Source organism: Brachyistius frenatus, unplaced genomic scaffold (genome assembly GCF_029030835.1).
Source record: "Brachyistius frenatus isolate BFR_SWC_R1_liver_20210118 unplaced genomic scaffold, ASM2903083v1 Contig_31, whole genome shotgun sequence".
Taxonomy (NCBI): Eukaryota; Metazoa; Chordata; class Actinopteri; family Embiotocidae; genus Brachyistius; species Brachyistius frenatus.
The window spans coordinates 3,550,797-3,564,855 of NW_027210630.1; the positions used below are offsets into that span (position 1 = coordinate 3,550,797).

A 14,059-nucleotide genomic window follows, 5' to 3' on the forward strand; every position below is an offset into this window, starting at 1 on the left:
AATAATGCAAAATCGACCAAACTCAACATTACATTTACCAAAACACAACACAACTCTGCATCTGAAGATGCACCGTACCCGTAAACAACACCAACGTGAGCAGTAAAAATGAATAGGCAAATGAATTTGCTAAATCATGTTTCCTCTACACTGGACAAATGACAAAGTACATGCATTTCCCTCATAAAACATTCACACAGCAGCCTAATGCACACACAAATCATGCTTTGTGGCCAAGCAACAACCTGATGCATGATTTTATATCAACACAGTGAATTGAAGTTAGACATCCACAGTGTGCAATAACTAATCAGTAGGAAACTTAATCTCATGGTCGAACATAATTCTGACTCCATGTGTTAGGATGCAGTTCAGAATGGATTCTCGATTCAAAACAACTCCTGATTCAACAAACAGAAGAGCAGCATGACATTTTAGCTCTTACTGCTTACTCCTATATTTTGCCCACTAAGCTGCAAATAAAACAACTGACAGTCGCGCTAACTAGTCTTGAGGAGGGTCTTTGTCCCACTCAGAGGGGGGGAAAAAAGTGGACAATTGTGTGTCAGAATATACTCACTCATACACTCATGCCATTATGCTGTTTTTTTTCATGAACTTAAATCCCATATGAACCATCAAGGTGCTGACCCTTGTGGTTGAATTTACCTTTTTTTTTTCTTCTGTTAATTGCATTGTTAACAAATTTAGATATCTGTGAAACTTAACAATCACAATTCTCAAACAAATGGATCATTTTCCACACGTCCCAAACAAACATTATACAAATGGACTGAACCGTACCTGTAACCACAACAGAGTGACTGGATCCGCATGCCAGCTGCTTTACACTGCCCAACCTAGCAGTCGTGAACTCTCTCAGATGGGCCTCCTCTGGACCGATGTCCCCTGGTCTGCCATGTCCAGTCTGTCCGAGCTCCCCGCTGCCCCAGCAAAACAGATCCATGTCCAACTCGCTCTGTAGTTTCTGGGAAAACAGATCAAAGAAAAGTTAAGTAAGATTGCTTGGTACTTTTCCCAATTATAACTTTACAGGAACTGCGTGTATGAGTGACAGCAGTTTGTTCCAACAATAGAACTTTGGTTTGAAACTGCAGTTTGTGACCTGAACAAGTAGGCTACTTCAATTCGTTAGATATTTGCTGGGACTCTATTTGATTATTCGATTCCCCCACCGCACGTACACACACTTAAAAGAGAAAGAGAGACTCACTCATGCCATAAACTCAGGCTCAACAAATGCCATCAAATTTCCAAAACCCTTGCGCCTTTGAAAAAGCTAATGAGAAGCATATCGTTTAGCGTCATCTTTGAGATAAGGGCTGTCGTTTGTTCTGCACGTCCAACATCAAACTTACTTCGTCTGACCATTAATTGCTGATGTGTGATTGGACGGTCTGCTTGGTGCTTTGCTCTCAAATCGCTGTGCGTAGGTGTGGCTGACTTGCAGTATCTGCTAGCGAGGTGTTCTTTTTAAGTTGTTTAATGGCGGCTGGCAAATAGCTTTTCGGTGCATGACTGCCATTTTCTGGCAGAAGTAACGCGTCACTACCAGGAACTGTTAAAAACGGGAAACGAGGCAAGACCAAACCCAAATAATCTATTCATTTTTTTTGTTTTTGTTTTTCATTTTTAAATGACGATTCAAAAATTGCCTAATTTATACGGCGGTAGTTTTTCATCACCTATGTCTACAATTGACACGCAGACATGTGAAATATATTTTCGCGCAGTATGTGCTTCCGGAGTCATGACCCATTACTGTCTGTGTACAAAAGAAGGTAGAAACAAGTGGAAATGTTTTCATTTAAAAGTGGCTGTTTGTAAACACTGGTCTTCCCCCAGTCGGCGTAAAACCAATCAGAAGTTCTCCGCCTTATTTGTAATGAACTGTGGATCACCAATACGCTCCTCAATGTGTTTATTTCCAGTCTGCCCTCTGTGCTAATTATAGTGACCCCGCACGCGCATGCAAACACACGTGGAAGGTGGGTTTTATGTGCATGCCTAGACGTACATACGCGCTCCCCCACAGCAATATTACCAGCACAATTCCATCCGACTGATATTGGAATTTTCCGAAAGAGCAAACCAGTAGATAACCTATTACAAAACTATAAGAGATCGATAGCTAATTTCTTTGCATTGATTACCACTTGGACATTTAACATACGCCCTGTGGCCACAATGTGTGTTCCACAAGCTTAGATCCCCCATTGGCCCTCATGAGTATTAAAATTATCGATTCAGACAGAGGACTAAAAATGTCAAGCTGTTCATTAATCTTAATAAAGACTGGACTTGACCAAGGCACCCTTTCTCCCAATGCAGGGATACAACCTATCCAACTAGGAGCACATACACGGCATAGATTAATGAGCTTCTGCTGAGGGGTGTGATTTAAGTCTTTGCCGTTAATAAATAAATTAAAAACGAAGTCTTTTATAGTGGTGCTTACTTTTCCTGGTGTGCAACACAACACAACATATTAAAATTCATATGAACTGCCCAATAGAAGAATTTTCAAAGAAACCTCACAAAACAAGTAGTAATGAGGTCTTTGTGTGATATTAAGCTGCATCTGCCGTTATGCTACAGATGGTCCTCCACGGTCCATTATAGACAAATGTTATCGGGCACTGCCTAACAACCAGTTTCATCTCTCTCTTATGTAGATTAGTTTCAAAGCATGCTGGGCTGTCCTTAGCTTAATGAGGGCCCTAAGCAGGATTTGATTTGCTTACTTTTCTCACTTTTAATTACTTTCATATTTCTGCCACACTTACTCGTACGTTTCCTGATTGGCAGCTATGTTGTAGCCTTGATTTGCTATATTCCTCCCCACTATTCAGGGAGAGAGACACCCACATGATTTTGATAGAAACACAATGAAAAAAATGCCAAATGATGCAACGCCACCGCAGACATTTCACATTGTACTTTATAATCAGAATAAACCCAAATCATGCACACTTTCTCCACTTGGAGCAGCTGACTGGAGCTCATGATGCTTCAGCCTCTCCTCTGCTCTCTGTGTTTGACCGCAGACAGCAGAGATGCAGCACTGAACTATAATGTTTTTCTCCAGCAACAGCAACTACTCGTGTTATTGAAAGTGCAATGAAATCTTCAAGAGTATAAAGCCAATTAGTACTTCATTAAACCACCAGATCAAACAGCAAAACCATGTAGAAAAGCAATATTTTCATCAGCTTTGCACTCAATGTCCCATCCACCACCAGATTGTTTTACACAACAGCATGCTAGTTAAGTTAATAACGAATTATGAACAAGCTTAAAAAAAAAATTTTAAAAAATAAAATAAAAAAAGGTTTTCTGTATGTAGTCTGTTTATCTGAGTTTGCCACATATCTTAACATTTTGAACCCTGTAAATTTAGCTGCTGATTGATTTCAATGTCATGCTTACTAAACTTCACTGTATTTTGATGTCAGAAATGTATTATTTATTTTATTAACATTTAAGATATGTTTAAGATTTTTTTTTTTTTTTTGTTAAATAACATGAAATTGTTTTTAAGAAGAACCATCAAACCGCTTCCCAACTATATTGAGTCTCTATGGTGTCAAAAGCTAGTTGTCGATCAGTTTTAATGTAGTCCGCAGCCAGCGTGCACAACTATACGTCCCGTCATCACAGGCTTTGCACGCACGCACACAAAGCAGCTGCTGAAAAAAAAATCCTAAAGGAAACACTGGTCCCTGTGAACAAATTCTGTGCATTGGAAGAAAAAAAAAAAAAACTCAGAGCTTGGCATTTTGACAAAGATTCTCTTCGATCCAGCAGACTTTTCAATAAGATAGACGGATAAGGCCTGTGGGTAACAGCCTGATCCAACACACTCCAAAAATCTAGTCATGCCACTCTAACATGCCGTTGCTTTCCCCTTAGACGTATCAATTTTAATACTGATTTTGCAAACACACAGCATAAAAACTTTTAACATGTTGTTTTGCCTTCTTTAGAACTTCCCTAAGTTTGAATTTTGTGTAGTTCATTTAGGAAGTGGCTATCCTCTGTCTATTTTGTCAGGCGAGACCTGATTCTCAACATAAGCACTCTTAGATTTGAGGCCAGTGAGGTATAAAAGGCTTTCTGTCTCAAGTCGTGCCTCTAGTAACAATGAGAAATTCACTCTGGAAACATTCCTTATCTCTTAAGGTAACAATACCTTTGCATTTCGGAGCGTCGTAAAGTATATTTTGGGCAAAAGTTATGTCTATTATCTTTACTCAAAAATGTTGTAAAGCATTGGAATCTTACTTGCAGCCATTACAAATATATTTCCATAAAATATAACCCCAAGGGCAGATAGTAACGAACAGTAACTCTTCATGCCAAGCAACAGAGACAAAAAAGGACAAAACCGGTTTAGCAGCATAGAGTACCATGAACTAACCTGTGCCAATCTTAAAGTAGAACTTTGCATTTCTTCGTCCTTTGATATCACGATGCCTTGTCAACCTTTACAGCTGTTTTGCGAGTCGCTTAGATTTATCTCATTTTTGTGATAGTCTTATGGCCCTGACTTCAATTCCCCCTCCTCCCCTGATTGCACTCAACACTGGCAAGGTAACAGTCTCCATAGTACTTTTTGTTGATGGCACATCAGCTGACAGAGATTAGTTTATTATTATCTAAACTTGAGTAAACTTTAAAGAACAGCAAGAGATATTTTAGACTAGCGATTGTCAACCTTTTTAAGTCTCGGCCCCTGAGAATAATCAGTTTGCTATTTGTTTCAGGTCACTATTTGAAAACTTTCCAAATAGTTAAAGCGTAACAGTGGCAGCACTGACAGCACTCTCAAAAATGAACTACATAGGCTACTTTGTATCTGGTTTTGAGTATAATGGATTTTGTAATGTTTTTTCACATATCTACTAAAAACCTAGAACTAGTATATAATATTAATTTCAAACATGCCTTAAACAGGCCAGTTTAAAATAAACAGCACATCGCTTGGAATACAGACGTAAGCAGGCGGCAGGAGGAGGGAGTCGTCAAGACGGACAGTCTCCACCACCACAGAAAGTCAAGAAGATATTTGCATCCAGTTTGATCCAATACTGATTTAATGAGTGTTATCAGATCAATCTATATTGCTTGTACCCAGTTTATACACAAACAAAATTAGGCGGGCTAGAAAGCTCATCCAAAGCATGCCATCATACCAAGTTCCCACTCTAAATAAATTGGCTGCCCAGACTGGTCCTCTCCCTTAGAAATTCAAAACATTAATTAGTCTTTAAACTACACAGGGAGAAGCTCATAGAAAACAATGGACATTGTTTTTTTTATTACTAATGTGTCATATTTAGATCATCAGTGCCTAACATCAGAAGTCGATTTCAAAATCCCAACTATGCCTCTTGTTTTATGTCACCTCATGACAATTCAAGACTTAAATATTCATATTGTAAACACTATATTTAACATGCATTATGTCTGGTGTATGAACACACATTACTCAAAGCCCAGAAATAGGATGTAATAGGATTTGGGACAAAGCAGATATATTTTCTCTGTCCCGGCATGGACAAAACTGCAAATTTCACATAGAAATATAAATTAATTCAAATGTAATTGCCATCATGAAGGAAAAACTCCTGGAGGTGACTATAGTTTACTAGCCGTGTAGCATAATTCCCTTTTGTTTTACCTCCAACGTCTTTGAGACATAAGTCAATGATTTAAATAAGTATTTTTTTTATATATAGGCCGATACATAGAACTAAAATGGGTGATAATCCCTTTTAGCGACGGGGCTAAACTAACGAGTATAGTAGCTGATTTTGACCAGCTCCTTAACTCAGGGTAAAGTCTTGAGTACACACCAGATGCAATGCTGTGAACTGCAGCTGCATGTTCAGGAAACGCTCATAGACCCCTGCAAATTACTAACAAATTGCACCAAGTCAAACTACACTGGCATTTTCAGAACAAATTTGTGTGCTGAAAATGCTAACGTTTTGTTGGTTGCCAAATTTCGGCTGCGCGTCTACAGATACGAACTTCCAATTATGCTGTTACTGAATATAAAACGGGTTAATAAAACGTACATAACTCTGGAAGAACGGTGATCCGAAAATGCCAGACATCGCTGCGCGCCGAGAGACAAACTTTTCTGTCAACAAAGTGGGCGTGTCCGGCGTACAGGTTCAAACTCCAAATCAGCCAATCGGAGAGCAGCCTCAGGTCACCTGCTTTGCGAAAGCTCGAAAGACGTACATGCGCGCTCATTCACCAGGTGTTACGCAGAGTTCTGCCTGCCCAACCAAATGGCATGCAATTTGCAGGACCGCTCATTGTAATGAATTGGCAATGTAATATGCCCACCGTTTAAAAACGATATAATCTCCTTTTTCAGGTCCATCATTGATGGCTAAAAATCAGAAGTCTATAGCTTTTCAACATTTAAGCCATTCATCTTTAATTAATTAATTTAATCATCTTAATCAGCGTGCTATTAGTAGCATTTCCTTTATACAAGTGGTCTAGTCACAAGGTTTGCTTGATTAATCTCAATATTTTTACAATGTTATCATTAATATTCTTACTATAATATCTTCCCTGATGTGTTTTTAAGCATGACTTAAATTGGTTTAGTTTTTTGATCCTTATAAATTAACCTAAATTAAGCTTGGGATAGGTTTAGTTCTAGGCTTCTAAAACCAGCTTTTTAAATGTGGATAAATGAATGTGGGTTGTCAAAGTTGATTAAATAGATTATGTGCTAATAAAAAAACATTTGTCCCCTATAAAATGTAGTGTTAAAGATATGCATTATTCAGCAGAACTGATTGCTGCCAAAAAATACATCCCCCATTGGTTCAGCTTATAAAATGTATAAATTTACACTGTCGAGACAAAACAGCCCAAAGTATGTGCTGATAAAAACCATTTCATACACAGATCTGCAGAAATTAAATTACAGTGTGGATGCGTTCAACAGAGGTGTATTGTGTGAGGCACATGCAATTATCGGCTGACGGGCAGAACTCAAGATAACACCTGTTTTAATAAAAACAATAAAAGCCCCTTAAACCATGCAAAAAAAAATCTATTAAAACACAATTAATTAGTTTAGATCAATTAATTATCTGTTTATTTATTATCCCATACTCTTGTTGTAAACCATTTTTTTAAACAGTGACAACAATTTGAGTTGCGTTTTATAAAATTATGAATTCTACTTCAGATAGTGACTCATATGCAACCAATTTGTATAATTGTCTGCATTTTCTTTTGGCCCTCTACACTATACTTGATAACCTAGATATATTTCATACTTCAAACTTAATTGACTGAACATAAGTGTTACATCACAGATTGCTACCATTTTAAGTGGACTCAAATCTGATTATGTAAACACTTACCACACAATGAGGTTAGATAAATTCATACCACACTGCTTTGGTCTTGTGAAAATATTCATGTATTAACAGTGTAACACTAGCACCAATAACCAATCATGTATAATGGAGAATGAGGACACGATGAGCCTTTTAACAAAATAATTTAAAGTTATGATAAACAGAACAAACATATTTAACAGGTGAACAAGCAATTTCCAATTTTCTTTGTCCTGCCACTTCAGCAGTATGAAAATCTCCCGCTTGGCCTTCAGCTGTCCTATATGTTTTTTCGATGCATACTTAAGAGGGTTGCACAAAAAACCTTCAAAGTTTCATGCCCCACTTTTCAAACTCCTTTTCTACATCATTCAATTAATTTATTTTCAGCATTGGACTATTATTAAGAGGTGGCTACCATCCAGTGTGGGACAGTGTGCTCTGGGAGACATAACCAAGAGGCTGAGATAGGGTACAGGAACATCTGTGTCAAGTCTCAGTGAAACACACCACTGTGGTTGATAACAGCAGAGCTAAGATCCTGTGGGTCCTCAAGTTGCAGTCTGACAAGCACCTGCTGGCTAACCAATAGTGGCCGTTGAGGGCAGAAGAGGGCAGCGGTGCAGTGGTGATGGACAAGGAAATCCCAGCGGACAATAATATGGAGCATGAGAAAACCAAGAGGTAAGGAACAACTGGAAAAGATGTGAAGGTTGAAGTCCTCATTTAGCCCAGTTTTGGCAGGAGAATTAGGGTTGAGGACTCCCAAAGATGGAATGTAGCTCAAGCAGAATCCAGGCACAACATCTGAGGTCTCTGAGGAGTGTAGTCAGACCCAGAAACCTTTAGCTCTCAGGGGACCTACGGTTGAGGAAGACACCCAAGTGGTGGTGAGAGGGAGATTTATATGCATGCATATGTATTGTCAACTAGGCTACATACGAGTCTGCAGAAAATACACTGTGGGCTACCTCCCGACAGACATCTGATTCATGTGAGCAACAACTTAAGCTGATTATTTTTCAAAGCTCATTCGCATAGCTTTGTTTGCCCTGCTATCACACATTTCCACAAATTTTCCAGCAAATTTGAACTTCATAAGCATTTAACTCGCGCAGGCGTATTGTCAAAAGAAACCTGTTGGACTCGCGCATGCGTACGAACGTCTATAGCGGTCATCCCAGTGATCTGCAGTTGTTTCCTGCGATCCGCTCTTCAGTCTTTCCTTCCCACAGTGGATGGCAGCAGAGGTCTTTGAATACCACTTCCATAGGGCGTGTCCGTATACCACAGTCCACACGCCACGGCCTCACTGTCCAGAAATACCATGCAGTGAAAACATTTGTAAGCGAGAACGTAGACCGAGTTCCTTTCTAGGTCGAAACTCCTTGGACTCCTTCTCTGCAACAATGCCTTCGATTAAAAGCTTCTCGATCAATTACGACTTGCTGAACGAGTCCGGGACGTTTTCGGAGGGAGACACGATAACGGGGAAAGTAACACTGCTCTTGGCGAAGGAGAACACGATTGAAAGCCTTTTTATTAAAGCTAAAGGAGACGCTGACGTGCGCTGGACGAGAAAGTCAGGCGATAACACCCATACATACTCTGCGCACAGGAGATACTTCAAACTAAAGCAGTTTTTAATCCCAGAGAACTCCAAGGGTAGGCGGTTGTCGTCTTATTAGTAAAGCATGCCTTAACCAATTCAGTGACTTAACATGATGTAGGCCTTCAGTTTAATCGCTGCCCGTCAGTTTATGCTGTTTTCTCTTATTCTTTTCTTGTCCAGTGATGGTCATGGCACCTCAGTGATGTTTAAGTACTCAATAACACAATATAAAAACAATTTAAACCTATCATTTAGAAAGAAAGAAGTTGTATATTTTAAACCGTTGGAATATCATTAAGTGTACACATCAGTGATGTTAAACTTGCTCTAGTTTGAGATAACTTGTAGGCCTTAAGATGGCCGTTTATTCAATTAAACTGCACTGTCCAATAAGTAGCCTAAATTGCAGCTGCCATATTGTAGTGGACAAAATGTACAATACTGAAATCAAGTAGATTAAATAGCAGGCATATCTTGTATTGTACACTAGAGTAAGTAGACTATACTGCTCAAGTTAAGTTAGGCCTACTTTGTTACTTTCCACTACAATGTTTATTAGTATTCACAGTAGCTTAATAGGTAGCAAGAAATAGCAGACTGCTGTCAGCATTAACAGAGTCCCTTCCTTCTCAGACACTGTTGTGGCCCGAGGGATCCATGTCTATCAATTCAGCTTTAAGATACCATCAGGGTAAGTGCAGGTAGACAATTGACCTCATGGTTGCCCCTCCAAATTGTAATAGGCTGTATTTTTTTTTTTTTTAAACCATAAAAAAAAGAACTGTTTCCTGCACATGCTTAAATGGGTGTTTATGTAATTCACATCATGACACGAATCTGCTGTTTCCCTTTGACAGGAGCATGCCTTCCTCCTTTCAGGGGCACCATGGAAAGATTGTCTACAGACTAGAGGCGAAGCTGTCCAGGAGTTGGAGGATGGACACAACAGCAAAAAAGGAGATAAATTTTGCCTCCAAGTCCTTTCCAAATATTCAGTCTCTGATGGTGTGTAAAATATTTGATCATGCATACACACATCTCTGATATGTCACATAACTTAAGTGGATGCCAAAAGTCCTACTTCCGTCTTGTCACACAGACCGCTTTGTTTATCTGCTGAAATTGTACAATGGAGGTGATTGGCTTTTTTTCAGAGCAAACATTGAAACATTTTATGGAGGGAAAATTGTAATTGTAAAAGTAACTTTTACCAATCATGATGGGTGCATTCCATTTAGAGTTGTCAGTCCAGCTGTTCCACATACTGGCATTCTGGTTTTACTTACTGCAATAGTTAAATAGAAAACAGCTATCATTAAGTGTAGGAGCTCTACATGTGCTGTTCCTGCTATGAAAAGTCAAAACATGTACTTTGGCTATTAGAATTTGGAGTTGAAATTATTTTAATCCACAACAGCAATGTGTCTCTAGGAATCATGCCCCCAGTTACTGTGGATCATTTACAGGCATTTGTCAGGGATATTATTTCTTTTGTAGGCAGTGGTTTGTGGTGGATTGAAATCCAATATCCTCTCTCTTTCAGCTCTGTAGTTTCACTTTCCCAACAATGAGGAAAATATCTGGCAATCTAGTTGCTACTTTCACCACTGTGTTCACCAGCTAGTCTAAAACGGTGTCTGTGTCTTGTTTAACGCTGAGCAGGCTGTATACAGTGGCCTTATTTATGTTTTTTGATTTTTTTTTTGCTACCTTGTACAGCTGACTAATAAATTATAAAAGTGGCAAGAGTGAACCAAAACAGTCACTGTACAGACTGGACAGCTAACCAATTAACTGAAACTCAGTAAAACATTCCGCAAATACCAAGGGGAGCTGCACATTCAGATAATAACTCTTTGTACACCCATCAAAATGAGCAACTAGTTTCCCATTATAACATTGTTTTCACAGTTCTTTGATAAATTGCTCTCGTAAAATATCAGTCATAGCATCTTAAATCATGCATTTCATTGTTTTATTAATGGATCTGAATCAAAAATAATTATTTTCTCTGTTCATTTAATTTTAGTCACAACAAGTTGGCTCAACAAACAAAGAGATGGGTTTTTTCTCCAAAGGACACGTACACATGGATGTCAGTGTTGACAAGAGGGCTTATGCCCCAGGTAATACAATTCCTTTTCAGCTGTGGTGGGTGCATGCTAACTTACTTTTGTGGCATCCTTGGATACCTGATTACAAAAATGAATATATCAGTGGTACCAGTTCAACCTATGCCCTTGACAGTTTAAAATATCTGCCTTAAATTAGTCTGTTATTACTGATAGTTTTAATAAAACATTTAAAAAATAATCAAAATCTGGGGCATGAAAAGAAAAAGACCCCCTGACCCCATTTTAAACAGTATAATCACTGTGCTATTTCCACACTTGGCTTAGATAGTACTTTCAAATATTGTGGGTGGGGTTTAGCATATTATATAACATAAATTGTGCCCTACAGGTAGTCTTTATACTGTATAACACACTTTCTGGAGCACACCACATTATCCTACAAAATATGTAAGTTAATGAAATTGAAAATTAATGTAAAATATTGTGTTCTTTTCCACACAGGTGAAACAATGATGATTGTTGCAAAAGTCAGGAACTCTTCATCCAGTGAGATGAATCCCAAATTTAGTTTAACCATGGATACCGTGTACCATGCTAACAGCAGTACCAAACATGAAAGCAGTGTCATCCACAAAATGCTTGACACCCCCGTTAAACCCAAAACACAGAAGGAGGTCAAGTGTGCAATGAAGATTCCACGTGAACTGGCTCTGACAATCCAAAACTGTGAGATTATCTCACTGGAATACCACATAAAGGTACGTTATACTTACAATTGACACAGTTTGAAAAGGGAGTGGAGCCATACGCACAACACTGAGGCAGGCTGAAGCTAACAGAGAACCTTACTTTTTAAAGTTTTGTTTGAAAGTACACCCAAATTGTCATATTAATGCAGAATAACATCACAAGGGTTGACTGACTCAATCTTCCAACCTGTCTTTCTCTTCCAAATGCCTCACTAATTCACAGGATGCTATACCGACACTATGCAGGCTATGCTCATACACCAAACTAAGATACTACCTCTCACTGGGTTTATCACGTGGAAACCTCAGCTTCACCTTTGTTTTGTCAAGTTAGGCCCCCAACTCCTTAGAAAGGCACAACAGCAGTCCTGGCATCCCAGCTCTACTCCCCTCAATTCTCACATCCACCACCCGTGCTTCTATTTGTTTGAGAGCTATGGTAGTATGACTTGTACCGACATGCTTTGGCAACATTATCGTTGCTCAAAGCAACACTTTCATACCCGCTACACATAACTACCATTGCAATTTTTTTCATTGCCAAATCCAGACACTAGACCCTGCTTGTATGACTTGTTCCAATAAGAATTTAAAGGAATTAAAGAATTATTAATTTAACAAAGGCCAAGCAGGTGAACACACTACCAGGAGAAAGGCAGAGTTTTAAGTCCAGGCAGGCTACAAAGTAAGAGGTTTTCTTGTTCCTGTTCTATATTAAAAGTAAAAGTATCATGTACTAATGAGGAGTTGTATTTTCTCTCAGGTGTATCTGGACATCAGCTTTGCCTTCGATCCACAGGTCAAGTTGCCAGTGCTAATTATACCTCATGACTTAGCTGCTGGCTGTCAGAATCATTTGGCTGTTGGTCCCTATCCACGTGGAGCTGTTGGGGGCCCAAGCAACAGTGACTTCCCTCCCCCTGCGGTGTCTCTGGGTCCCTCTGTAGCAGGTGCTATTGGGGGCCCAAGAAACAGTGACTTCCCTCCTCATGCCCCTTTTATGGGCCCATATCCTGTGTCTCCACCTTCAGGCAGGTATGGAAACCCGAGAGTCCCAACATACTCGGCACCACCACCTGCATACACAGACATCCCACCGCCATATGCCGGTCCACCAAGTGTATTCCCCTCTCAACCAACACAAGGCTACAATAACCCAGCGCCACAGCTGCCTTCTCTGTATGGATCAGCATTTTCATCCTTTTCTGTGATTCATCCTCCACCCCCCGCCCCACTGTTTCACCCGCCCCCATCTGCCTCAGAGATCCACCCAACCCCTTCTTCTCAGCGCCCTGAGGTACCGACATACAACCTGATGCCTTCTGCACCGATGATGAATACAGACTTCTTGTCTCAATCTGATGAAGGTCCTCCATCATATTCACTCCTTTTCCCGTCTTCCACTACTGAAAACTCTGATGCGAAATAACTGAATGGATGCATAAAAAACAAATCGTGGTTGTGAAATTGTGAAACAAAACACTGAATCGTGTCTTTGAAGAGTGTAAATTTAAAATAAGGAAGTGATTGTGGGCAAAATGTACTGTTAGCATTTAAGCAATTATATACAAAGAAAGGTACAAAAATAGGACTTTTGTACTGTATGTTATAGTTGTTATCTGGCCAGTTGCCTTTGTCAAGGTGCTAATGTTATTACTCCAGTCTCAGTCATCATCCATTGTATTATACAGGTCTTGTTTGACATTTGAAGTGTCATTTTTTTCAAAATGAATTTACATTCGCTCGCTCTACCTCTCTTTTGTTTAGGCTCATGAAGAGAATCTGGAAATATAAGCTATAGATCAAATTTATATTTTTTTAATGAAGCAATCAACTCTTACGGACAAATATTTTTCCTCTATAATTTCCAGTCTGTTGAATTTGATAATAGATAACTACTTCTGTCAATTTCATTAAAATTTGCAAACTTTTTTTGAAGTTGACCAACCAACTTCCAGTGTTTAATGCTACTTGTAGATTTCAATAAAGATATGTAAAGTATTTCTGTCTGTCTTTCAAAATGAGTGGGAAGACTTTGTTATGTAGGGCTATGTTGTATGATGAAATTTCTTGTCCACAACTTAGTAAAATTCTTGACAAAAAATCTCATTCTTCTGATCTTTCACATCATATCAAGGGTCTCTTATTGAGCAATTTTCAAATCTGACAAATAGTCTTCTTATTGGATTAAACTCATAACATATACAATATTCAATCATGACCTTA

At 39.0% G+C, this 14,059-nt stretch overlaps 1 protein-coding gene across 1 annotated transcript; it reads left to right on the top strand.

Moving 5' to 3' along the window:
- The first annotated feature begins 8,607 nt into the window (after window positions 1-8,607).
- Window positions 8,608-13,923, top strand: LOC138621653 (arrestin domain-containing protein 3-like). The gene is made up of 6 exons (XM_069699855.1): window positions 8,608-9,062; window positions 9,643-9,700; window positions 9,867-10,014; window positions 11,039-11,135; window positions 11,586-11,842; window positions 12,597-13,923. Exons 1-6 carry the CDS (start codon window positions 8,636-8,638, stop codon window positions 13,260-13,262), a joined length of 1,653 nt encoding a protein of 550 aa, XP_069555956.1. The 5' UTR covers window positions 8,608-8,635; the 3' UTR covers window positions 13,263-13,923.
- The last annotated feature ends 136 nt before the right edge of the window (window positions 13,924-14,059 follow it).

Coding starts and splice junctions, on each gene's coding strand:
- LOC138621653 (XM_069699855.1), top strand. CDS start 8,636: ATGGCAGCAGAGGTCTTTGAATACCACTTCCATAGGGCGTGTCCGTAT. Junction 11,136..11,585: donor CAAGAGGGCTTATGCCCCAG/GTAATACAATTC, acceptor TTTTCCACACAG/GTGAAACAATGATGATTGTT. Junction 11,843..12,596: donor CACTGGAATACCACATAAAG/GTACGTTATACT, acceptor ATTTTCTCTCAG/GTGTATCTGGACATCAGCTT.